Source organism: Amborella trichopoda, chromosome 3 (assembly GCF_054954075.1).
Source record: "Amborella trichopoda isolate Santa Cruz 75 chromosome 3, AtrichopodaSantaCruz75HAP2 v2.0, whole genome shotgun sequence".
NCBI lineage: Eukaryota > Viridiplantae > Streptophyta > Magnoliopsida > Amborellales > Amborellaceae > Amborella > Amborella trichopoda.
The window spans coordinates 40,231,398-40,257,167 of NC_142338.1; the positions used below are offsets into that span (position 1 = coordinate 40,231,398).

The 25,770-nt window shown below is 35.1% G+C and overlaps 3 protein-coding genes across 8 annotated transcripts; 2 read left to right on the plus strand and 1 right to left on the minus strand.

Moving 5' to 3' along the window:
• The first annotated feature begins 472 nt into the window (after positions 1 to 472).
• Positions 473 to 3,913, plus strand: LOC18422549 (syntaxin-111). The gene is made up of 3 exons (XM_020667127.2): positions 473 to 745; positions 982 to 1,640; positions 3,438 to 3,913. The coding sequence occupies exons 2-3, from the start codon at positions 1,026 to 1,028 to the stop codon at positions 3,729 to 3,731; spliced, it is 909 nt and encodes a 302-aa protein (XP_020522786.1). The 5' UTR covers positions 473 to 745; positions 982 to 1,025; the 3' UTR covers positions 3,732 to 3,913.
• A 7,457-nt stretch (positions 3,914 to 11,370) lies between these two features.
• Positions 11,371 to 13,753, plus strand: LOC105420830 (Tetratricopeptide repeat (TPR)-like superfamily protein). Of its 2 annotated transcripts, XM_088860558.1 has the most exons (2): positions 11,744 to 12,302; positions 12,451 to 13,753. In XM_088860558.1, exon 2 carries the CDS (start codon positions 12,501 to 12,503, stop codon positions 13,647 to 13,649), a length of 1,149 nt encoding a protein of 382 aa, XP_088716684.1. In that variant the 5' UTR covers positions 11,744 to 12,302; positions 12,451 to 12,500; the 3' UTR covers positions 13,650 to 13,753. The 2 variants fall into 2 exon arrangements, with proteins under 2 accessions (XP_011624291.1, XP_088716684.1); XM_011625989.3 differs by having other exon boundaries at positions 11,371 to 13,753.
• A 1,614-nt stretch (positions 13,754 to 15,367) lies between these two features.
• LOC18422635 (Galactose mutarotase-like superfamily protein) lies at positions 15,368 to 22,112 on the minus strand. 5 transcript variants are annotated; one of them, XM_088860561.1, is made up of 11 exons: positions 21,955 to 22,112; positions 21,394 to 21,453; positions 21,187 to 21,296; positions 19,882 to 19,995; positions 18,250 to 18,301; positions 17,057 to 17,194; positions 16,749 to 16,847; positions 16,467 to 16,564; positions 15,981 to 16,088; positions 15,740 to 15,821; positions 15,368 to 15,659 (listed from the first exon to the last, which is right to left on the minus strand). In XM_088860561.1, the coding sequence occupies exons 5-11, from the start codon at positions 18,256 to 18,258 to the stop codon at positions 15,591 to 15,593; spliced, it is 603 nt and encodes a 200-aa protein (XP_088716687.1). In that variant the 5' UTR covers positions 18,259 to 18,301; positions 19,882 to 19,995; positions 21,187 to 21,296; positions 21,394 to 21,453; positions 21,955 to 22,112; the 3' UTR covers positions 15,368 to 15,590. The 5 variants fall into 5 exon arrangements, with proteins under 5 accessions (XP_088716687.1, XP_011623716.1, XP_088716686.1 ...); XM_011625414.3 differs by having other exon boundaries at positions 21,183 to 21,296; XM_088860560.1 differs by lacking the exon at positions 21,394 to 21,453.
• Between the last annotated feature and the right edge of the window lie 3,658 nt (positions 22,113 to 25,770).

Consider the following 25,770-nt stretch of genomic DNA (forward strand, 5'->3'; position numbering starts at 1 on the left):
AGTTTATATAGAGCTGAGGCTCTAATCAATCAAACTAGAGCCCACCTCAAAAATTTCAGTAGTACATGTTGTTTTATGCCCAAATATCCTCAAATTGATCATCTCGACATCAAGATGCATGGACATGAGAAAAAAATGGATTCAAGTTTTGGAAATAGTACATCTTGTAACACACTGTTGGACTGTAAATTTTTAAGATTTTTAAGTTTTCATAGATCTGCTTGATCTATACTATATTTGAAGCTTTAAATTTTATAATTAAAGATGAAAATATATTTTAAGGTTATCACAAAGATTTTCAGGATTGAAACCACATTTCTCGACACTATTTGAAGGTGCATTTTACTTTGATTGTTTAGAGCCTTGGCTCTATAAACTTTTTCAATGCAAGTTCACGGCGAGAAATACAAAAGTTCGGCTGAGATTTTTTATTATTATTTAAAATTACGAGAGGGGAATGTTTCGGTTTTGCAAACGTGGATTTTGGCCGCAACATTCACTGCAACCGTTTCATTCAGGGCATAACCGGAAAGGGTTTCCAGATATTTCCCCCCTTTTCATATTTCAAATTCGAAAGACGGAAACGCCTCCATTTCATCTCCCTCCCCCCCTCTCTGTCTCTCTCATTTTCATTCTCACTCCAGCTCTCTCTCTCTCTCTCTCTCATTTTTATTTTTTCACTGTAGCTCTCTCTCTCCTCTCCCTCCCTCTCTCTCTGGAAAGCAACTGCACCGTCTCTTAAAATGTATAACTCTGTGATTTTTTCTTCATTACCTCTCTCATTAATATTGTTTTAGCAGTTCAGTGGGAGTTTTTCATTTATGAGTTTGAAAGGATATGCTTTTCTTGACTTATTCTTTTTAAGTGTGAAATTTATTCTAATATCTGCAAAAATGCATTCTGGACTTCTTTCTGGCCATTTTCTTCGCGTTTTCCCCCCCTCATTTAACCTCTTATGTTTTCTTTTTGTTTTGGCAATAGTACCACAGAACAAAATAAGCAAAGGTCCACTGATCAGAGCAAAGATGAACGATCTAATGACCAAGTCCTTCATGAACTATGTGGAACTCAAGAAACAAGCCCTGAAAGACCTTGAGGCTGGACCAGATATTGAACTATCTGACCTAAGCCTAGAAGATGAGGAAAACCTAGGTCAATTCTTTGAAGAAGTTGGCGCCATTAAAGGTGACATTGAAATCCTGTATGATCTTCTCCGGAATCTCAAGGATGTAGATGGAGAAATGAAATCCGTTCATGATTCAAACCCTCTGAAATTTCTGAGAGAGCGAATGGATTTGGACATGGTTTCAGTCTTAAAGAGGGCTAGGGCTATCAAAGCAAGGCTTGAACTTCTCGATAGGTCTAATGCTGATAATAGGAGGCTCTACGGTTACAAGGAAGGGGGCTCTGTTGATCGAACACGGGTTTCAGTTACTAATGGTTTGAGGAAGAAATTGAGAGATATCATGAAGGAGTTTCAGTCTTTGAGAGAGAAAATCGTTGCAGAGAACAGAGAGGGGTTAAGAAGGAAGGTTTATGCTGAAACAGGGGTTCTAGTGAGAGAGAGTTTGGCTGAAGAGATGGTCTATAATGGAAGGATGTTGCAGACTCTTGCAGAGAAGGCCGAGACTCAACAACATGTAAGATTTCTATGCCATTATGATTAAGCTACTGCTACCGTGATTCCTGTGCATGTATTTGTGTATTATATGTGCATTGAGGAATTTCATGATCAATGCCCTTATGAATATATGTTTCTGTATATATATTGACTATTGAGTGATTGATGCAAAATGCCATATGTGTATCAGTACAGATTTTTGCATATTTGTTAGGAACACATATTATAGTTCTAATGTCATTACATTTTGTAGAGAGAGAGAGAGAGAGAGAGAGAGAGAGAGAGAGAGAGAGAGAGAGAGAGAGAGAGAGAGAGAGATGCCCAAAAAATATGCTCATAGTTCATGGATTTTTCTGTGTGTGCGTGCACATATGCATGTGTTTGTGCTATTAAGTAATGACCGTAAGAGAGACGAAGTATCTATCGGCAATTTTAAGGAATGTAGGTTGCTAACACCATAGATTACTATGGTCGTCTGAGAAGATTAGGAAGCATAAGAGAACAAAAGAAAATTACTACAAGATGAAAACTATTGAATAGCTTGGGCTATAGACTAAAAACCAAAAAATTCCTTGAAGAAAACAATGAATGATTAAATTTACTCTTTCACAAGTGTTTGGCTTTCACATTCATTTCTGCTACGAGTGTTTTCTGAAACAAAGAAATAGAAGAAATCAGTTGTAATTCTATGTTTCTTTTCTCTGTAATTGGTTAACCACTCCTATGTTTCTAGCAGGGCAGATGCCTAAGCATTTCACATTTGTTGCTGCTACTGGTGTCTCCCGAAACAAAGAAATAGAAGAGTCAGCAGTGATTTCATGTTTCTTCTTATCTGGTTAACCACTCCTATGTCTCTAGGAGGGCAGAAGCCTAAACATTCGTAGTTGACATGGATGCTGACTTTACATGTCTATGTCCTTGAATAATATGTTTTCTTTTTTAATTATCCATGCTTACACTCCATGAAAGTTTATCTGTGTAGGTGTGTTTATTACATTAATGATCTCAATACATAAGTTGATCTTTTAGTCTGGTTTTAATGATGCTGATTAGAACCATTCTTACATAGTTTGAATTTGCATGATCAATTGAATGGAGGAATAATATGTGCAGAGTTTGGGTTGACTGGGATGGAAATGAACAGTTAGGTGATTTTCTTGGTTTTTTGAGAATAGTGGAGTTATTAACATTGCTTTAGTTTAGTGAAATGTGTTTACTCGCGGGGGAATTTTGTAGTTTGCATCAATTACTGTGATGGGATATGTAACAACATAGAGATTTACATAGTTCTGGTTTAGTGAGATGTACCAAATAGTTGGAAATTGTGGGTTTGCATAAGTTACTGAGAGGGGAAACACTACTCTTTGCATATTAATTTGATTTTCCTAGTGTCTGTCTTGAATGATGTGTTCTAGTCATTTTTCATTATTTGTGGTTTAGTGAGATGAACTGAATAGTAGGTGATTTTTGAGTGTTGCTTGAATTGCTGAGATAGAACTGAATAAAGTGGTAAGAAACTATTGTGTTAATTTGGTTTTCCAAATGTCTGATTTTTATAACACTAGTTATAACTACTCTTAGATGGTTGTGGTTTAGTGATGAACTAATAATGGGTACATTTGAGTTTTGCTTGACTCATTGAGATAGGAGATCAATCAGATAGTGGGAAAATATTTTTGAATTAATTTGGTTTTCAAATTTGGGTATTATTATATTATTACACTAGTTAGAATTCTCCTTTGCATGTTTGTAGTTTACTGAGATGAACCCAATAGTGGGGCAACTGATTGATCTTTGGCTTGAATTGCTGAGATAGGAGGTGATAGAGAGAGATAATGCAATGAAAGAGATCGAAAAGAATTTGATGGAGCTGCATCAGATATTTTTGGACATGGCAGTTTTGGTTGAGGTTCAGGGGGAAGAGATCGATAACATCGAGCATAATATGGTGAAGGCAGGTGCATATGTTCGTGATGCTACAAAGAATCTTCAGGTTGCAAAGGAGTACCAGAGTGGAAGAAACAAATGCAGGGTCATAGGTGGGGCTCTCTTGCTGGTTTTTGTTTTTGTGTTGCTTATTTCCACCATTGTAAGTTTGAGCACATCTTAGGATTAGGATGAGTGCTAACTCTGTTGATGAGAGCTAAGCTCTGTTTTGGAGGTTGGTTTTTGGTTGCACCATGGTTGTCTACTCTCTCTCTCTCTCACACACACACACACATCCTGGTTCTTATATCTGCCATGTATTCTGTTTTGGTTGCTGGCAATTCATAATTCTTTGGTTGCTCTCTCTCTCTCTCTCTCTCGATGTAACAAATGGTGTTTGGTTGGTTCCTTTGTGTGTTTATGTGGTTCTATAACTGCTGTGACCTGTCTCAACACACCACACCAACTAGACATGAGAAATAATGCGACATATCCTATTTTATTTTTATTTTTATTCACTATTCTGCATTTGACAACTACATTTCAGCACTTTTGAAAATATAAATAACCTGTTGAATCAGTTGAGAAAACCCCAGTAAAATGATTTTCTGGATGACTGGATTGGGGCGGCACACCGGTTGTAGGCTTCTCTTTCAATGAAATGATTGGGCAGACACATGCGTGGGTGGATTTGCCTCGGTGAATATATCGCCTTAAATTGAGTTGCAATGCATCTCACTGCAGATCAGAAATTCTGGCAAAATTTTGTTTTTAAAGCGAATAATACCTATATGCACACAGCTTTTTCTGAAGTGGACAATGCCTTTTGAACTCTTACTGAGTTTTCTGCAGTTGCATTTTAGAAGAAGGGTAGGGTTGGGTTGTGTTAGCACCACACTTATTCAACGTGCTAGATATTTGTGGTTTACTGAAATGAACCCAATAGTGGGGCACCTAGTTGATCTTTGGCTTGAATTGCTGAGATGGGAGGTGATAGAGAGAGATAGTGCAATTAAAGAGATAGAAAAGAATTTGATGGGGCTGCAACAGATACTTTTGGACATGGCAGTTTCGGTTGAGGGGCTTAGGGGGAAGTGATCGATAACATCAAGCACATTGTGAAGGCAGGTGCATATATTCGTGATGCAACAAAGAATCTTGAGGTTGCAAAGGAGTATCAGGGTGGAAGAAACAGATACCGGGTCATAGGTGGGGCTCTCTTGTTGTTTTTCGCTTTTGTGTTGCTTATTTCCACAGTGGTAAGTTTGAGCACATCTTAGGACTAGGATGAGTGCGAACTTTGTTGATGAGAGCTGAACTCTGTTTTGGAGTTTGGTTTTTGGTTGCAACATGGTTGGCTCATTTCTCTCCCTCTCTCTCTCTCTCACACACACACACATCCTGGTTCTTATATCTGCCATGTATTCTGTTTTGGTCGCTGGCAATTCATAATTCTTTGGTTGCTCTCTCTCTCTCTCGATGTAACAAATGGTGTTTGGTTGGTTCCTTTGTGTGTTTATGTGGTTCTTATTGTTCTATAACGGCTGTGACCTGTTTCAACACACCAAACTAACTAGACAAGAGAAATTCTATTTTATTTTCACTGTGCTACATTTGACAGCTACATTTCGGCGTTTCTGAAAAGATAAATAATCTGTTGAATCAGTTGAGAAAACCCCAATAAAATGATTTTTCGGATGACTGGATTGGGGCGGCAACACCGGTTCTCTCAATGAAATGATGGGGCAGACACATGCGTGGGTGGATTTGCCTTGTTGAATATAACAAAGTAGCAAAGCCTTAAATCGAGTAACAGTGCATCTCGCTGCAGATCAGAAATTCGACAAAAATTTTGTTTTTTATTGGCTTGAATTGCTGAGATAGGGGGTGATAGAGAGTCCTTGGCATCATTGTGGCTTTATTTGCCCTTGTTTTTAGTTTGTTACCTTGAAGAAGGGAGCACATTTTGGTATTACCGTAAGTCACTTAAGTCAAACAATGTAAATACCAATATTTGTTTTGGGTAGTGGTTTAAAAATCGGCGAGTCGCAACGGACTAGCTTGAGTTGGCATTGGAATTGTTGACTCTGAGCCGATTTTTGCGTAAAATCGAAAATGTTGCGATTTGCCCAAGTTGGCATGGGAATCGGTGACCTCGAGCCGATATTTGTGTAAATCAAAAAATCGCCCGGTTTTAGAGTAGAATCGTCGGTTTTGAGAGCGTGTGAATACATTTCGCGTGTGTTGCACGAGCCGCCCTCATGACATCATCATGCTCCGCGCATGTGATTACATCTTGTGTGTCGCACGAACGGCCGGTATGACGTCACAAGATATGTTGTGGCTGACGTCACCATGCTCCACTAGTGTGAATACATCTTGTTCCGTGTATGTGAATACATCTTGCTCCACGTGTGTGAATGCATCTCGCGTGTGTCGTGCGTGTACAAAAATCGAATGTGCACTGTGCATAGTTCCCATCCCAACATATCAAGTTGATAGTTCAATTATTTATATACGCAAAGTTTGTCCTACCTCTTTTCGATGTGGGAAAATTCTCAATGCCCAACATTGAGATGTTAAATCAATATATTGATTTATTATAGCATAATATACTAAATGTAGTGCAGCGGAGAGTTGGTTATCATGTTAGATTTCGATATTGGAGGTCTCAGGTTTGAACCTCTGTTAAATTTTTTCCTTTTGTCACATGTCATAAAAAGTAGTTAAATTTTATCTTTTTGTCTGATAAAAAATAGTTTAATTTTTTCATTTTGTCAAATGTTATAAAAGATAGTTTTTCTTTTGTCAAATAATGTCAAAAAAAAAATGTGTTTTTTTTTTCTTAAATAATATCATAAAAAATAATATCAAGGAAGAAAATATTGTCATAAAAAAAAAATAAAGTGGAAAAAAATAATGTCATAAAAAAAAGAAAAAAAAAAGCGTCATATTTTTATCTTCTCAAAAAAATATAAGGCAAAAAATAATATCATCAAAAAAATGAAAGGAAAAAAAATAATATAAATGAAGAAATAATGTCATGAAAAAAAATAAAGAGAAAGAAAATAATGTCATAAAAAAAAGAAATATTTTATTTTTATTTTTATCTTCCAAAAAAATAAAAGGAAAATAATAATATCATTCAAAAAATAAAAGGAAAAAATTGAAATAAAAGATAATACAACAAACATTTCTTGTCGAAAAATAATTTATCTTCTAAAAAAAATAAAAATAAGAAAATAATATCATCAAAAAAATAAAATAAAAAAATAAAATAAAAGATAATACAATAATTCGAGATTTTAGTGGCCATTTTTTTATCAATTTAATCCATTATTTATTGTAGTCCATATATGACTATATATTTTATCAATGATGATTCTATGATTTTTCTTTTATGTAATGCAAATTTAATGGTTAACATAAGTTCAAACAGGGAAAGAACATCTCAATATTCGTAAATTGATAAAAAAAAATGAAATAATAATGTAGTACCCATATTTTTTGTTGGATTCTTAAAAAACAACATTTATAATGAATTTTAATAGTTTTTTTGGATTTTTTTTAAGGTTTAATCAGATCGATTCACCGATCCGAATGGGTTTTTGAGGTGCCCGATCCAGGACTCCGATCCGTTCTCTAAACCACTGGTTTTGGTTTTAAAATTAGAGTAATGATCCTATGAGACCCTCCCACATCCATGTGTATAGGACCATAAAGGATCACTATTAAATTTGGCACAGATTTCCAAAAAAATTATCACATGGGTGTGGAACTTGACTTTTCTAGAGATCTGTGCCAAATTTAATGATGATCCTTTGGGGCTTACACACATGGGTATGGGAGGGTCTCACAAGGTCACTTCCCTTAAAATTATAACAAAATATTTTGAATAATGATCCTATGAGACCCTCCCATACCCATGTGCGTAGGATCCAAAGGATCAGTATAGACTTTGGCACATATCTTTAAAAAAGTTATTACATGGTTATTGGTCTTGATTTTTCTAGAGATCTGTGTCAAATTTAATGGTGATCCTTTGAAGTCCTACACACGTGGATGTGAAAGAGAGTCATAGGATCATTACTCAAATCTTTTACCAATAATCTCATTGACTGGAATTGAGAAACAACGTGGCATATCAATAATTTTGCCCCCCTTATGTCACCCAAGCCAAAAGATGTAAACTATTGCTTGTTCTAGATTTAAATTCTAGAATAAGATTTTTAATAAGGAAAACATGTTCTACGTTTGGACTTTGGAACAAGCGTGGGCATTTAGGTCAAGTGGCTCAAACAACTTAAGTGACCAATTCTAAATGCCTCACTTGGTTATGATTCAAAACCCAGAATAACAACAATTTAGGTATTTTTTAAGACGATTGGGAAGGCAGCCAAGTGAAATACGTTTTTAAAAGTAATCACTTTGCTGCAAATTAGGATTTTTGAAAATTTTATCAAGTCACAATGCTCTTTTTGAAAATTTTATCATCTCACACTTGGTGTTTAACACCTCATACACATTTTTGATCTAATTTCAAATAGTCTGTTACTCTTTTAATCAATTTTTAAGTAGCCCATCAAATGGCACATCATTGTTGGTTTTTAAATGTATCAAATGACATCCATTTTATTTGTTGGTTTTTAAATTTATCAAATGATATCCATTTTATTTGTGGATGACATAGTTTTGATTGATGAGACTAAAGATAGTGTAAATGTAAAGAACTTTGGAGAGATACTTTAAAATAAAAAAGTTTTAAACATAGCAAGAGTAAGATAAAATATATAAAATGCAAGTTTAGTAGTAAAATGAATTGAAACGAGGAATTAGTTAATATTGATGACTAAGAACTACCTAAAAGAAATTATTTCAAGATCTTGGGTTGATATTATATGAAAAAAGAGATATTGAGGAAGATATTGCTCACAGAATTAGAGTTGGGAGGACGAAGTGGAGATGTGCTTTGAGAGTCTTATGCAATCGTCGCATACCAATGAAATTGAAGGGTTCTTTTTGTAGAACGACTGTAAGACCAACAATTTCTTAGGATGGAATGCTGGGCAGTCAAAAAATAATATGTCCATAGAATGAGTGTATTTGAAATGAAGATGTTGAAATTGATAAGTGACAAGACAAGAAAGGATTGAATTTGGATAAATACATTAAAGGGACTCAAGGGTTACTCCAATAGGTGATAAAATAAGGCAAAGTGTAGGTGGTCTGATCATGTACATCGTCGACATATAAGCACACCACTTAGGAAGGATGATTTGTTTCAAATAAAAAGCTCTAAAAGGGCAAATGAAAACCCTTAAGGGCGTATTTGATAAGTGAGAGTTTCTGGCAGTGGAAGTGAAATGTCTCACTTCCATGTTTGACACTACAGTGTGAAAGCTTTAAAGTGCATGTCGTTTTTAGTATTAAAATGGGTTCATTTTTGGAAGACCACTCGTCCATAAAAAATAATTAAAGAGCAGCCTTCCATAATTTATGGAAGAGTCCTTTCCACTCTCAAAAACTCCATGTGGTAAACGCATTCTAAAGGATGTGGATGAAAGTATTAGGAAAAGATAAGATAACTTATGGTTTGACAAAGGGTATAGGCAAATGGTGGAACACGATATGTGTAGCGACCCCAAATAGTTGGAGTTAGTGTAGAAAAAATCGGATGGTTCAAACCAGAACTGCTTGGTTAGATCATAACCAGCCACTGGCTAGTTCCGGTTTCGACCAGTTTTGGTGAACCGCTTGGGATTTAAAAAAAATTCAAAAACATTATATAAAATCCAAAAAAATAAGGGATTTTGTTTGTAATATAATTTTTTTTTTTTTTTTTGATGTTTTTCATAATTTTAGCAAAGATTGGAATTTTTTTTGGTCATTAGTACTTATTTTTACAGTTTCCCATATTTTTAAAAAAATTTCAAAAAAACCCTTAGGCACAAATCAACTATTTAAAAGTTATCTTTTTAATTAATTTTGAACTTCATTGGATATGCTTTGTTTAATCATGCTTTAAATTTATTTTTTATATTTTAGTAGATTTTATTTTTTTGTATATTTTTTTATTTTTTTACACTTTTTTGACTCCTCGAGATTGGCCTGGTTAGGCCGGTACCGGTTAGTACCGAGTAACCGCTTCCGGCACCATATCCGGTTAACTGTTCCAATTTGACTTTTTCTACACTAGTCGGAATAAAGCTCTGAAGGTGTGTGATGATCTACAGGGAAATTAAATATGAGAAAATTTATTGACGTACCCATAAGAGATAAATTGATTAACATTTTGCTCATTTAAAACTATTCCAACACAGGACCATGATTTTTTGTGTTAAATTGTTCCCGATAATTTCATAAATTTTCCTGGATACATTCCTCTACCTAGCATTAGGCCCTTTGGACATATTGGTAGCCCTGCCTTATATTTACATGGCGTTGTGGTCATCCAAGAAAAAAAGGCACTCATATTGAAAAGAAAAGTGTTTGGTGACTCGGCCAACTCATACTATTTTTGTGCAGTCTCCATATAAAATATATCTTAAAGATGTATTTCCCATTCAAAATTTTAGGGTTTGATAATCTCAACCATGACAATGATTTAACTTAAGAATTTTTTTTTTTCAAAAAATATAAATGTTTTTTTTCAAAAAATATAAATGTTTTTTTTTTAATTCCTTTCTTTGCTGTCCATTTTAACTTTTAATAAATGTAATATTTTTTTATATTCATCTTACAAAAGAATATTCGATAGATAAAAGACCGCACAGTAATAAGTGTGTCGGCTGACTCACCAAAACTTATTGAAAATAGGCATTGTAGCAATTAAAAAAATTATCGGAAAATCTTAGTATTGGCGGTATTTTACCGATCAGCAGAGTTTCATTTCTAAGTAAGTGTTCTGAGAGTGAGAGAGTAGCCCACAAGAGAGATCACCATGTAATTACTGCAAAATCATGTGGAAGCCATAGATCGGGATGATCCAGCTCCCTCTCTCTCTCACAAGCATTTGGTGTTCCTCTCTCTTTTGTTGGGTTTGGTGATACCATATGTTTTGATTAAAAGATTAACGGTATTATCGAAAATAAAAAATAAATTTTATTAGAAAAGAAAAAAATGATATTTTTATAAGAGAGCCAAAAAAGACATAACACCCATCCTTTTGAAGGTCACCTTTTTTGGGAATTATGATAATGGATCTCCAAAGAGGAGATTGGTCCCTAAGAGAGATACATGGTCTCCGAGAGAGAGGTGGTACTCCCATGAGTTTTGGATTTTAGAGAAAGAAAGTCTCTCAGTTGCTTTCAAGGTGCACGTTCCAGTAGCAGTATTGTGGGGGAAAAGAAAGTATTGATTGAAGGTGTTGCTCGGTCGTCAGAGTGGGGATTTAAAAGGGAAGATCAGTGATGATCTTTTATCGATGTTTAGAGATAGATATATCTATATATCTTGTAGCCCAAAACTGTAATCTTTATTGAGATAGTAGATTTTTATTTGTCGAGACTGTGGATATAGCTCTACAGGGTGAATCATGTAAAACATGTGTTATGGTGGTGTATTTTTTGTGTTTGCTTTATGTCTTACACTCGATTTATAATTGTATTAATCTACTTCGTCATTTAATCAATTGTGTACACGATCTTGGGTAGGATCCCGGCATTTAAGATCCCCAAATCTGCAAGCGAGGGGTTCCTGAGAACCCTACATCTCTCATAAGCACAAACATGGTGCTCCTGTCTCTCTCTAATGCGGTGTTCCCATTTGGCTTGGCATATACTACTTTAGCAGAAAACAACAGGACATCGTTGATACAGCAAAAATCTAAGGCACAACACGCATAAAGCCAAATACAAAGGTGTGGAGCAGAGCACAATGAAAAAGGAAACGTACCGCATGGATAAAAGTTGAAGCGTTTTTTTTATAAGATTTTCCTCTAAGAGGAGGTCATTAAAAGTGCTGCTGCTGTTGTCCTAGCAGATTAAATTGCGCCCATGATTTTTTTTCCCTCTAACAATTGATGTTTCTTTTGTCAAAACGTGGGGAAGTGTTTACTATTTTTCCCTGAAGTCAGAATAGATTTTCTTTATTTACTTCTCTCTCTCTCTCACTAGAATTTTTTGTCAAAACATTAGACCTCTCTCTTTCTCTCCCCCCAAAGGACATATAATTGAGAATTCAGACTTGGTCCCTTACATTGCCCAACTTTGGCAGTTGGGCTAACTGAGCAATGTCCTCTCTGTTGCTTCCCCCTGAAAATCCATCTTCTCTGTATAAACCAGAGCTCTCAAATCTCTCTTCACTAGAAACATGCACAACTATGAGGGAATTGAAGCAAATCCAGGCCCAATTCATCAAAACCAATATAATCCATGACACCATTTCAGCGAGCAGGCTCTTACTCCTCTGCTGTTCTCTCTCTAACCCTGGCCAATTAGACCATGCCCGCCGACTCTTCTCTCACTACCCTCACCCCAATGCCTTCATGTACAACACCATGATTAGGGCCTATTCAAATAGCACCACACCAGAAGAAGCTTTCACTCTCTACTCCCAAATGCTCCATCATTCAGCTCCTCATAACACCCATACTTTCCCTTTCTTACTCAAGGCTTGTTCCCATTTCTCCACCTCCAAAGGATTGCAGCAAATTCACTCACAACTCACTAAGAGAGGTTTTCACTCTGAGGTTTATGCACTCAATTCTCTCATCCATGCGTACACAAAACATGGAGGTGTTCAAGATGCACAAAAGGTATTTGATGGACTTCTACATAGAGATTTGGTTTCTTGGAATTCTATGATGGATGGCTATGTCAAAACTGGTAGTCTAGAAATAGCAAGGAAACTCTTCAATGAAATGCCTAAAAGAAATGTGATCTCATGGACTACCATGATTTCAGGTTATGTAGAGAGAGGAGATTATAAAGAAGCTTTGAGCTTGTTTCGCATAATGCAATCTGATGGGATTGAGCCTGATGCTGCAGCTTTGGCAAGCATGCTTTCAGCCTGTGCTAATCTTGGGGCCTTGGATCAGGGGAAATGGCTTCATGCATATATTGATAAGAAGAAAGTGAAATTGGACCAGGTTTTGGCTAGCAGCTTAGTGGATATGTATGCTAAATCGGGTGATATCAATGAGGCACTCAGAGTATTTTCCACGGTTAAGATGAGAAGTGTTTTGGTTTGGACAGCTATGATCTGTGGTCTCGCGATACATGGGAGGCCGGAAGAGGCTGTCAATCTCTTTGAAGAAATGAAAAGAGAGAATATACGGCCAAATGGGGTGACTTTTACTGGGGTTTTGACTGCGTGTAGCTATGCGGGGTTGGTGAACAGAGGGAAGGAGTACTTTGGCAGTCTACAGACAGAATATGGCATAAGGCCTGCAATAGAGCACTATGGGTGCATGGTGGGTCTTCTAGGACAGGCTGGGCTTGTAGATGAGGCAGTAGAACTTGTAAGAAGCATGCCCATCGAACCCAATTCAGTAATTTGGGGTGCTTTGCTTGAAGCGTGTAGAATCCATGGAAAACTCGATTTAGGGGAGAGAATTGGACAATATTTGATTGAATTGGACCCAACTCATGGTGGAAGATACATACATCTAGCGGATATTTTTGAAGCAGCAGGGAAGTGGGATGAATCGGTAAAGGTGAGGAAACTGATGAGAGAAAGAGGAGTTTGGAAGCTACCAGGTTGCAGTTTAATTGAAAAGAATGGTTTTGTGCATGAGTTTGTTGCAGGAGACAAATCTCACCCTAAAGCAGATGAAATCTATTCCAAGTGGGAACAAATTGCTGAAAGATTAAGGCACGAAGGATACATACCTTTGATTGACACTACGATTAGTAATTTAGAAGAAGAGGACAGAGAAACTGTACTCCATTATCACAGCGAGAAGCTCGCGATTGCCTTTGGACTCATCAATACAGGTCCTGGAACCACCATCAGGGTGTTTAAGAACCTTCGGATTTGCAGGGATTGCCACTCTGTAACAAAGCTTATATCAAAGGTTTATGCTCGGGAGATAGTTGTTCGAGACAGGATACGTTTCCACCTTTTCAAAGATGGCTCTTGCTCTTGTAGAGATTATTGGTGAACAAGGGAGTCCTGCAAATTTCTTAACAAAATTGGTCTTACATCATTCGTCCTTAAACACATGCATGAATATGCTCATGAAATGGGAATAGTATTTCATAAAAAGCTTGAAAGTTGAATGGAATATATATATATATATATATATATATATATATATATATATATATATATATAAAGGTACATCTGTAGAAAATTACATAGATTGCCATTTTCAATGTCATCTTCGAGAGTAAAAGCTCCTTAGAACTGATCCATGCATACAACTGTGGACCAACTCAAACTGAAACTTTTTAACATGCAAGAAAGTTTGTTGTTTTGATAACAAGTACGGAAAACACAGATTCAAAATTCAATGATGTCATCAGACACATATGATCAAGTATCAACGATGTGTCTACATGTCGACACGCGACACTAAACAATTTTTGAAGTGTCCAACGTTAGCGCAACGGCTTTCACACTAGCCGTTGCTTGTTGGCTTTTGAGCGAAAGACAAGCAACAAAACGATTGCGCTAATGCACAACAACTTTCGCGCTAGCCGTTGCATGTCCCCTCGTCCCCCACCACATTCATGCGTTTACGATCCATGCTACCGTATTGATACTACTGAAAGACGTTCTATTTGCTCATAGCTCCCGTTTGATACTTGATAAAGCAAATTTGAGTTTTTGTTTCCCTTGTGACAGACCTGAAAGAGGGGGAACATGTCAAGTGTCCGCCTGGGATAATGTCTTAGGTCTTTTCTAGATATACAATACGATTTTGGTAGTAATATTCCATTTCAATTGGAAAATGCAGTCCAATGTTTGGAGTAGTATAAGCAATCAAGGGGTAATAGGGAATAAGCACCATCGTCGAGAGGGAAACAATCCGAATCACCAACTAAGGCCTGGCCCCTAAATGATTGTTCGGTGATAAAGGAGGTAGGGGTGCAGAGACAACTAGGAGGTTTGCCTAGAAGCAATCACCCTTGAAAGAGAGCATAATAGCTCACTGATCTAATCTATATAGTCTTCGACTATATATATATATATATATATATATATATATATAAGGAAAAGATGTGATTAACCTACTAACTCATATGAACATATGAGCCCAACGGGCTATATTGAATCTGGGTCGATCTGATTATCACGGATGTCCGGTAGTGCTTGAATTTTAGTTTTTTTTTACTCATCCAAATCACTTGAAATTTTAGGTGTGTGTTCTTCTCATCAAGGCGCACCTAATAAAAATATTAAAAAAAATTATCCTTAAAAAAAATAGCCAAAATATTCCTCAAACATTTTGGGGGTATTTTGGTCAATTTTCTCATATAAAATATTTTTTTGATATTTTTCAAAGATTTACCTATTTTTGATGAGCACATGCCTAAAATTTTTAGTAATTTAGATTTATTGAAAAAAAAAAACTAAAATTTAAACACTATCGGACATCAGTGATCGTTAAATCGGCCCAAATTCAATCTGAGACGTTGGGCTCATATGTTCATATGAGCTAGTGGGCTAATCCCATCTTTTCCCATATATATATATATATATATATATATAAAGTCATAGAGTAGTCTATTATTTTCTATTGTAGTAGTATTCCATTCTACAAAAAATAAGTAAAAAGGCTAAAGAGTGTGAGTTAGCTGAAAACTTACCAAACCACTCCCAAACATAAAAAGTTCAAAGACAAAAATGGATGGCCAAATGATTCCCAAAATAAAGTTGTGTTCAAGGAAAGACGTATGTCTAAATTGCCTCATGCTGGGTCAAAAGAGTTCATGAACACGTTTAATGTACATCACAAAATGTGAATTTACAAGTGAATGAATTTTTGTTTTAAGGATACAATAAGGTCAGCATCTCTCATGAATGCCCGATCTCTTCTTGGAACATTGGCTACTTATTATTATAGATAGGGGAAAACTAGAGAGACAATCATAGAGTTTCACTCATTGAGGTTTATATCCTGCTTGGCGGTCCATGATTGTCCTGATTCCAGTGTTACCTGTCCAATCTGAATCAAGAAGAGTGAACGCCAGTGAGAGGACAAACAATTCCTCCACTTACAAAAATATTCAATTAGGAACTCCATACCTTAGCATTCTCAACACAAACAAAATCACGGTAGCAAGATTCCATCTGTGTGTAAGGGTTCCACAAAACTGCATCTGTCCAGCTGCACGGCTAAAGGGGGTTATGAGTTGAACTTTGAAAAAAGAAATATCTCATCATATGTAAATTAAACGGCAGAAATAAAGGGGAAAACAGTATGCAGAACAGAGTATCAAGTAGAAAATTTAGTGAAAGGAATTACAGGGGCAATGATAGTACATACTTTTGGTTTCTTATGGATATAATATCTCCTAATCCATTGTTGAGGTGTAGCTCTTCCGGTGCATCAAGGTAAATGCAATCAACAAAGCCTGGAAAAGTGATAACTTCCCTGTTTCAGGAGACATAGGTTCAGAAGGGCAGAAACTATATTTGCCTGTTCTGTCCATCACTTCTTTTATGTAAAATAAAATTCATTTTAATAAAAAATGACACATGGTAGCACATAAGACCTAAAAACTAGCTAAATTATCTGGAAAAATTTTAATTGATTGTTTTATTTGTGCGGTGTTTACCTAAACCACGATTTTTTTTTTTTGATAAAGTTAACCTAGACCACGATGTTTGTTGATGCAGCAATTCGCATTTCACTCTATTTTAACCAAGCATTTACGATTCTAATTAAAGCTACAAAACATGAACAATGCATAGATTCAGATGGACAGGTCTCAAAAAGTACCTCTTTTCCCATTCAAAAAAAAAAAGGTACCTCTCTTCCGTTTTCTCAATGGGATTTGAAGGATCAGGATCCTTGTTTAGTGTCTTGCAACCTTTGAGACCTTTGACTGATACCGCTGATATGAAGCCCTACACAGCAATATAATGCCCAAAATATGGGCTTCGGCTATTATAGTTGATAATTCCCTTTCTTTAACAGGGCTAGCAGATCCTAGGCAGTCTACTAGTAAGAAAAATCTCAAATCTAAGATTGAATAAATCATTAAATTCAGAACTAGATGGCTAAAATCTTTAAGGAAAAAGAAAATCCTACACGAAAGTATGTATGCAGTGCACTGTTGAAGGAGAATGGTTTGCTGTCTGTGTTTGTGATGACTAGTTCTGTTGAAAGACTCTTAGAATTCAGTGCAACCTGCAAAAAGTCGTCGATGAATGATTCTATTGAGACTTCAATGGAATTCTAAACGAAACTTATGAACAAGAGGAAATATTGGAAGAATAAGTGCATCCTCATTTAAGGTCAGGATGACTATAAAGCAAGCCATTAAGTAATCAAAATCAGAAAAATCCAATTGAACACCATCAGAATTTACAGTTAAAAACTAGTAGGAATGAAATTACCTTGTATGAAGCTAGAAATGCAAAATTCCACATTGATCGACTGTATGGATCATCCTTGAGTTCTAATGTTAAAACTGGATTGCCTTCAACATTTTCGGACTTGGCGACAGACCATGTCATGTTTCTTGCAAATCCATGCTGTAAAGAAACAAGCACAATCAACCTTAAATTTCTACAGCAGAAACATGCTTTGAGTGGCATCTAATTAAACTCACTGTTTTGGGGAAGAATGATCAACTGCCAAGGACAAAACTGATTATACTTCCATGGAAAGATAAACAGGAGATTTTACATATCAGAAAGACCAGTATTGTTTCCAATCACCAAAAGAAAAATCATTTTCTAACATTCAGGAGGTAAATCAGTTCAAGAAATTATTATTTTTTCTTTAACCATTATTTTATATATTTTTTAAACTATTCTCCTAGGTTGAAGAAATCCCCTTTCAAATAAAAGAAACACGGAATGGGACTTTCCAAACATTTGCATAAAACTAAATTCCTCCATTGCACTTAAGAGAATGAGAAATGTCTCACAACTGGGAAAGAAATGTTTTATCAGCATGAAAAGCAAGTACAGAAAACAACGCTTGCTGATGAACAAATGACAGACTCTGAACTAGTCAAAATAGGCTGATACAAGGCCAGATCGAGTATGAACCCTTTTAACATGTTGCATTTGGTCACACAACTCACACCAAGTAGTTTACGAAGTGTTAAATTTGATAACATTCCCCAACTGCAGGATACCAAAGTCATATTAATGCAACTAAATTCTCACGTTTCTTGTTCAATTGACTACAAATTCTTATAATAGAGACTCAATATAAAACACATGATGAAATCAAACCTCCTACCAAATCTCGAATTTTTAACTGCTCTAAACCACTTTCATTTAAGTACTTGAGAAGTTCAGACTCTTCATTGAGCATAAGCTTGCCCATCCACAAACTAACTTCCCATGTAAAATGTTAGTTAGCAAACATTATGGGCATACATGCAATTTAACGTCTGACTCTATATTACTTTCTCCTCAGTAACTGTCATCTTTAACTCCCAAAACAAAGGAGTATCAGTCATAAAAGCAAACAAACACAAGCTTGGCAAGAAAACAGAAAATTTATAGTTGTGGAACTGGGAAGCTTCACGTGCTAATCATAAAAGCATAAAACTCTTGGGTAGGTAACACCAAACCTGTTGCATGGAACCGGGTCCAAATTGAGGAAAACAATGTGGGATGCCTCCACTATTTCAAGTGAAAAAAAAAAGAAAAAGAAAAAGATATCAGAAACCAAGCAATATTCAAACCACCATAGAAATAAAATAGCAACTCCAATTTACCAATATATGCAAACAAACTTGTTCCATGCTCTCTCACTCAACTCATGTAAGGATATTCTATAGAAGTTCTCTTTTGCTGAACGGTGATATGTATTTTAGCAAAAAATTATCTCAATTAACTAAATTCCACATATAACCCGCATGTTTTCAGTGCTCCTAGAGGCATAGAGCTGCTGGTAGAGATGAAGTATGATATATTTTACATGTGCCTGCTTGTTCATTTCATGTTGACAACTAAAATTAAGCCCCAAAATATGTCATGATTCATATTTTTCATACCAAGTACAAGAATTAACAGAAAAAAAATTGCCACACTCAAGCTCCATGTAGGAATCGTCAAAGTGAAATTAGGTTTGCATATAAGAATACACCTGATGTTGCGATGTTGCAGATGTTATGGGTCATTTACTGAGAGTTTGACCAGTCTGCATAAACTTCTTTAACATATAATACCCCTTTAAATAGCTAAAGCTAAGGCTGACTTTCTGAAAATAAATCACAATATATGGTTTCAACATAATTTTGATGCATTTGGCATGATAAAACTGATCATTAACCACTCAGAAATAAATTTATGTACTACAGGAGCCAAAATAGAAACAAGAAAAGAATGAATGACAGAAGGGAAACTTCAGTACCAAAGGAGAGGATCGCATGGCTTCAACAAGAAAAGAAAACAAAGATCTACATTGGGACGTCAAAAATACTTAAGATTACACCAGAAAAATCTTTGTTTATCCACACTCAACTTTGTATGTTTAAGAACATAAAACAAGGGAAAATTATGTAAACCCCCACACAACAAACTTTATACACATAGGCCCCTCTATAAGTTTTCTATTAACACCATCAACGTGTTTTCTGTTTTATTTGGCATCCAACCCCTAGAGAGAGAAATGTGGTAGTTTCGGACAAAATGTCCTCACAGCAAAAAATACCCTTATAGCCACATTTCTAAATTTTGTTAGACGACCAGGCCGGTCCAGCTGGCACTTGAAATGGCAGACTAGCCTCATTCCTAATTTTTTTAGAGCCTGAGGCTGGTCTGATGGACACCCCCACCCCCTCCCCCAATCACCTCAAAATTTTGATCACCACACACAAAAAAGTTAGACGCCCTGGCCGGTCCAGCTGGCACTTGGAATGACAGACTAGCCTCGTTTCTAAATCTTTTAGAGCCCGAGGCCAGTCTGCTGGACCCCCCAATCACCTCAAAATTTTGATCACCACAAAAAAAAAAGAAAAAAAGAAAAAAAAGTGATAGGTTATTATTATTAATTTTTTTTTTGGGGGGGGGGTTGTTATAATTTTCCTTTAAACTAATTTTGCCCTCATAGTAGCTGAATAACTATTGCTAATTTGATCAATACAGAGGTAACATAGGAATCTAGTAAAAGCCATTTCTAAATGAAATTCAATTAAAGTAGTTAATATAGCGGACATAATCAGTTAGTTATACATGAAGATAATAGCAATTGCACTAACCTGATAGGTTTTTTCCCATTGAAGACAGCATCTGGCCTGACAAAAAGAAGGTCCTTGTCATTTGCAACTTTCCAAGATGTCACGCACCCTCCAAATAAATAAACCTCAGCTTCACTGCAAGATAAAAATATTTCAGTGATATTTAGCTTCTAGAACAGAAGTCAGATGTTTTAGCCTCTTATATAATAAAGCTGAGAAATATAGACAATGGTGCTGAGGCTGCTGAGAATGAAGAAGTAAACAAATATATATATTGATTTGCCACTGATAGGATTGAAACCTGAAAGAATGGGGCTGGCCATTAACTGAAATAATCTATCTAGGAACCAACATGAGGAACAATTATGCATCATAGATTCACAGTCCCTGTTACGATCAAAGAAAATGCTTGGTCATCAAGTGTAGGAGGCGTTTTCAGAAATAGTCAACGAAGGATATGCCCATGTGTAATTCTGGTCCTCGTTGTTTCTTGAACTCTTAAAGCCTAATGTTATAAGCCATAAATTGGAACTATGCCTCTATTGTCTCATACTTTGCCCCGATAATTTGACTGCAATAACATGCTATATCTTAAAAATTTTGTTATCTTCTATGGCACTGTTGGAGGAACATTCTTGTGGAGGTGTAGAAATGCAAGAGGAGGTCTACTGTAGTTCGAAAATAGAAATAGCAAAAGCACATTGAAGCTGTCAAGAATAGTTGGAATCTGGAATGCCCTCATAAAGTACGGGTTCAACCATAAGGAAGGTTGGCTAGATAATATTATCTTCATTAGTTCTCAATTGAACCAAATACAAAAGAACAAGAAAAAAGAAAAGAAAAGAAACGAAGAAGATTATGTATAGAGTTTATACTTGACTTCATGTTTGTGCTTTCTTTATGTAGTATTTTTTTTTCTTCTTGGATGTATTATTCTAGTTCTTAATTCTTACCATTATATAGTTTCATTTTCCAATGCAGTTCTTGTCTGAGTAATCTCTTACTGAGTCCCTTGACAAAATTTCCAAAGTATTGATAGACCAAAGATTCAGTCCATTGCAATACACGTATCCATGTCAAAGTAACTATGGCATCAACTGGAATAGTGTAACAATCATGTTTGTATCTTGAAATAACAATTTCCAAGGAAGACAGATTTAAAGATATCGGAATTTTAAAATGACAATCTCCTGAGCTTCACAAAATGTCAATTCATCATCAATTCAAAGAGTTACATTAGGAAAAAGAAAAAAAAAAACAGTGAACATACTTTTTGAAAAAATGTGAGTCAAAGAACAAGAGGTGAACTTATAAGAACTCACCTACCAGAATTTGATTTTAGCAAGACCTTTGGGAGTTTGCCTTCTCCTTCTGTAAATTGAATGCCCAAGCAATTTCTTTCCTGATTAACAATAGCTACAGTGGTTCCAACAAACCTGGATAAGACAGGAAAAGTTTGCATTTTGCTAAGTCCAGATCAAACGCGCATCCATTCAAATAACACGCAGCTGGAGCCTATGTGGAGTTCAATACCCTAAGCATAGCTCAGAAGTTCGAAATGCTTGTTTTCTGATTATGAAATTAATAAAGAATCTGCATCCAAACGTCTGGTTAATGAAATTTGAAAAATGTAAAAATTCCTCAAGGGCATCATATTTACAATAATGAAAAGAAGGGCACAAAGAGTCATTCCAAGAACTGATAACGAGTCAAAATGTAGAAGGAAATAAGCCTCAGATTCATGAAGAAAATGAAAGAAAACCTTTGGTTGATTCCTTAAAACTTATAGATTAAGGAAACACACATTGAATTGCAGAGAAGATCTGTAAAATCAGAGAAAAAATTCAAAATGGATAAATGCAGAGGAATCATCGAATGGGACAATGCACTCTTTAACTCTCCAAATTTGTCAAATGCAGATAGATTAAAGAGCAAATGGATTACTAACACCATCAGGAAAAACATAGAAGTCAAGACGTGAAATAGAACAAAAATACATAGGTAAATGAATGAAAAAATGAACACTTCTGATTTTTCCAGCCATTACCAAAGCTTTACAAGAAAGTTTCGAAGCTGAAAAATGATTTTCCATACCGATTTTTACGATATCCGTAGCATGTTTTCTGATACTTTGCCACCTCAATTGTAGAATTTTGTCTTAGAAAGAAGGAAGAAGCAGAGAAAGCCATGTTTCCATGCCCTAAAACGGAAGCTGAGGATGCCATCGTTTTTCTCAGTGTCAGTGACCATGTAAGCCAAAAGAGGGCCAGGGGAGTGGAGACGAAATGCCTCATTATACGGCTAGGGGATTTTAGTACAAGGTTGAGGCCATATACAATCCAACTATGGCGCACCTCAAAAATTCATTAAAAGAAGTTATTTCGATGAAATTCATTAAAAAAAAGTTAGTTTCGAATTTTGATATGGCAGAACTGTCAATTCTGATCATCTTGACCTTCAGATAAATGAATATTAGAAAAATAAACTTCAAGTATTGGAAATAGTGCATCTTGTAATGCATTATTGAAAGTGTTAATTTTCAAGTGTTCATAGATATGTTTGATTCACACTATTTTTGAAGTTTTTAAATTTACAATTATAAGTGGAAATAAAATTTCAGACCAAGATTTTGGATATTAAAATAATATTTCGAAACGATTTAGAGGTACACCTTACTTTGAAAGTTTAGGGCCTCAATATACAAACCACGCTCCTTTTAATAGCGGGAAAGGTTTATATAGAGCCGAGGCTCTAAACAATTAAATTAGAGCCTACTTCAAAAATTTCACTAGAAGATGTTGTTTTGATGCCAAAATATCTTCAAATTGATCATCTCGACATCAAGATGCATAGACATGAGAAAAAAATAGATTTCAAGTTTTGGAAATAGTGTATCTTGTAATGGATTTTTGGACGGTCAATTTTCAAGATTTCATAGATCTGATATCTATACTATTTTTGAAGTATTAAAATTTATAAATAAAAATAAAAGTATATTTTAAAGCTATCACAAAGATTTTCAATATTAAAGTTGTATTTCTTGACATTATTTGAATGTATGCTCTAATTTGATGGTTTACAGCCTAAGCTCCATACAAATCGCACCCTTTAATAATATCAGAATTGTTCTTTCATTAGCGCCAACCGGAGATTATACCGTACACCATTGTGTATGGCTACGGTGTGTTAAAAGCAGCATCCGTGCATAGGGCGAGGTCTAGATTGCTAAAATTAAAAAAATTAAAAGAAAAAAGATAACAGAAATAAAGGCCGGGCAGGGCCGAATCGGTCTGGCTCTTTTGCCTTAGCCTAGGCTCAACAGTCAGCTTTTATAGTCTAGACCCCAATTTTTTGGGCCGGCCCGAACCGACTGGGTGTATAATGTGCTTCTTTATTTTGAAAATGGAATTGCCGTAATGGGAAGGAAGCAAAACCAACATAAGAGCTATTTCTGGTCATCGTTATCTTATTTTTGCTCAAAATTTTGGGCTGATTTCGGTTTTGTCTTGCAGCACCCTTGTGTGTATTTGGAAGATAAATTGCCTAGAAAAAGTGGACTTGTTTTACACGTAATACATATGATGGTACACTATAAAATTATGGGATTGTATATAATGAGACCATTTACCTTCAATACAATGAAGACACAATTACTTACAACCACCCGATGTAAAATCTGATAGCTTCGATGTGTCACAAAATTTGAGATTTTTTTTTTTTGAAGTTTGAACTTGATCAATAAATAAATAAATGCAGCCATCTAATTTCACATCCAATGGTCAAGATTAATTGTAACCAATTTCTGGTAAAGATAAACAGTCTTATTGTATACTTTTCTTAAAAATATTTATCTTTAGTATAAAGAGGTCACAATGTCTCTTAGTTATTGGATGTGAAATTTATCATATAAAAATATCCCACACCAATTAATTATCAAGAAAAAAAAAGATTTGACCCCAATTAATACAAAAAAGCTTCGACGATGATGATAATAATGATGATGATCAAATTATCTCACATGATAAATTTATTTTGGATTTTGTAGCTTATGACCTACAATAACCTTTTTCTAAATTTACATGGGTCGTTGTGGGCACTATACCTCGAATATTAGAATTAGAAAAAGTATATCCACTACGTCATGGTGACGGTTGAAGGGTGCCCAACCCCTCTGTCAACCCTTTCGATTAATCTAAAGGGTTTTGGTTATATTTGAAAAAAGCGATCACGATTATACCAATAAAAAAAAATAAAAAAATAAAAACAAGGCTTTAGTTATGTTTGATGTTTTAATTTGAAGTGATTGATCCATAATGAATGTGAGTATTTCTCAATAAAGCGCAACTTGAAAAATATATAGAACAAATAATATTAAAAAAATAATTTAACCAAAATACCCTTGAAACATCTAGAAGCATTGTGGTTAACTTATTTTAAAAAAATATTCTTCTATATCTTTTCAAGTGCATCTAAGTGTGGTGCACAGCATAATCGTCAAGATTGGACTGATCTAGTAGTCCGACTGGTCAGATTGCTTACTGGTGCTTTGGTTGTTTTGACTAAAGGTAAAAATTAGGTTTGGTCGTAAATCAAATAAAATTAATATTTAATTAGTTTTGAAAATTTGGACTAGCTGGTTTTGATCTGTTCTACTAACTAAATGAAACTGGGTAAAAAAATTTAATATATTTTATTTCTTTTAACTAGTATACCTATTTTTTTTTTTTTTTTTTCTAAAATCCGGTCCAACCAATTTGACTAGTAGTCGGATTAATTATTTATTGGATCAAACCCCTCATTGGTTTGGTGGCTAGTCCAATCTTGGCACTCAAACACCATTTTATGTCAATCCAATTCATTAAAAAAAAATCACAACTTAAACAATCATGGACATCCTTTCTTCTTTTATAATTTTGATCACACCATTTTGGGTATACACACATGAAAGTGGATGCTACCTGCTAATGTGAAAACTACAAATCTGGTTATGCAAATGAGGTCATCTTCTGAAAATTTAATTAGAGATGAAAATAGAATTTGAAAGTTTTGCTTGAGATCTATGATTTTGGAGCTCAAAAAATAATATAAATCTGACAAATTACAAAAAATTGAATTGAACAATCCAAAAATAAAATTCAAGACCATTTTGTAAAATTTTAAATCTAAAATTTATCTCTAAGATAAATTTTTAGGGAGGTCACATATGACCAAGGTTGGTTTCATTGTTCGTAAAACCGCCCGATCTAACCGCTAACTATCGGGTTAGATCGGAACCGGCCAATGGCCGGTTTTTATTTTGGGCAGTTAGGGTGATCAACCTGTATTTAAAAAAAACTTAAAATATATATATATAAATTCTCAAAAATAAGAAATTTGATTTATAATGAAATTTTAAATATTCTTTACATTATGGTAAAGATTAAAAATTGTTTTGGTCATTAATACTCACTTTTATATTTTTCCATCTTTTTTTAGAAAATTTTAAAAATAGCCATTGAAAAATATAAAATGGGTTAAAATCCATTTTTTTCATTAATTTTAAACTTCGTTTGAATGTGTTTTGTTTTAATAATTATTTATATGCTTTTCATATTTTAGTAGATTTTTTTTTGTATTTTATTTTTTATTTTTTTCAACACTTTTTTGACCGCCGGGGACTTGCCCGATTAGAGCGATTGAATCGGCCGGTTAAACCGTGTCCAGGCCCATGTCCGGTTAACCGTTCCAGTTTCATTTTACGAACACTGATTGAAGCTCTATCCATTAATCATTCGGTAGAGGAAAAGGAACACAGAAAAAGGCAAGAAATGTGATGGAAGAAAAAGAAAAATGAACATTCTTGGCCGAATCCAATCTTATGGTGAAAACTAACATTTAATGAAGAAAATAACATAACATAAGCCTCACAAA

Coding starts and splice junctions, on each gene's coding strand:
- LOC18422549 (XM_020667127.2), top strand. CDS start 1,026: ATGAACGATCTAATGACCAAGTCCTTCATGAACTATGTGGAACTCAAG. Junction 1,641..3,437: donor AGGCCGAGACTCAACAACAT/GTAAGATTTCTA, acceptor TTGCTGAGATAG/GAGGTGATAGAGAGAGATAA.
- LOC105420830 (XM_011625989.3), top strand. CDS start 11,778: ATGTCCTCTCTGTTGCTTCCCCCTGAAAATCCATCTTCTCTGTATAAA.
- LOC18422635 (XM_011625414.3), bottom strand. CDS start 22,085: ATGGCATCCTCAGCTTCCGTTTTAGGGCATGGAAACATGGCTTTCTCT. Junction 19,996..21,182: donor CTAAAATCAAATTCTGGTAG/GTGAGTTCTTAT, acceptor TTTATCTTGCAG/TGAAGCTGAGGTTTATTTAT. Junction 17,195..18,249: donor GACCCGGTTCCATGCAACAG/GTTTGGTGTTAC, acceptor GTTTCTTTACAG/CATGGATTTGCAAGAAACAT.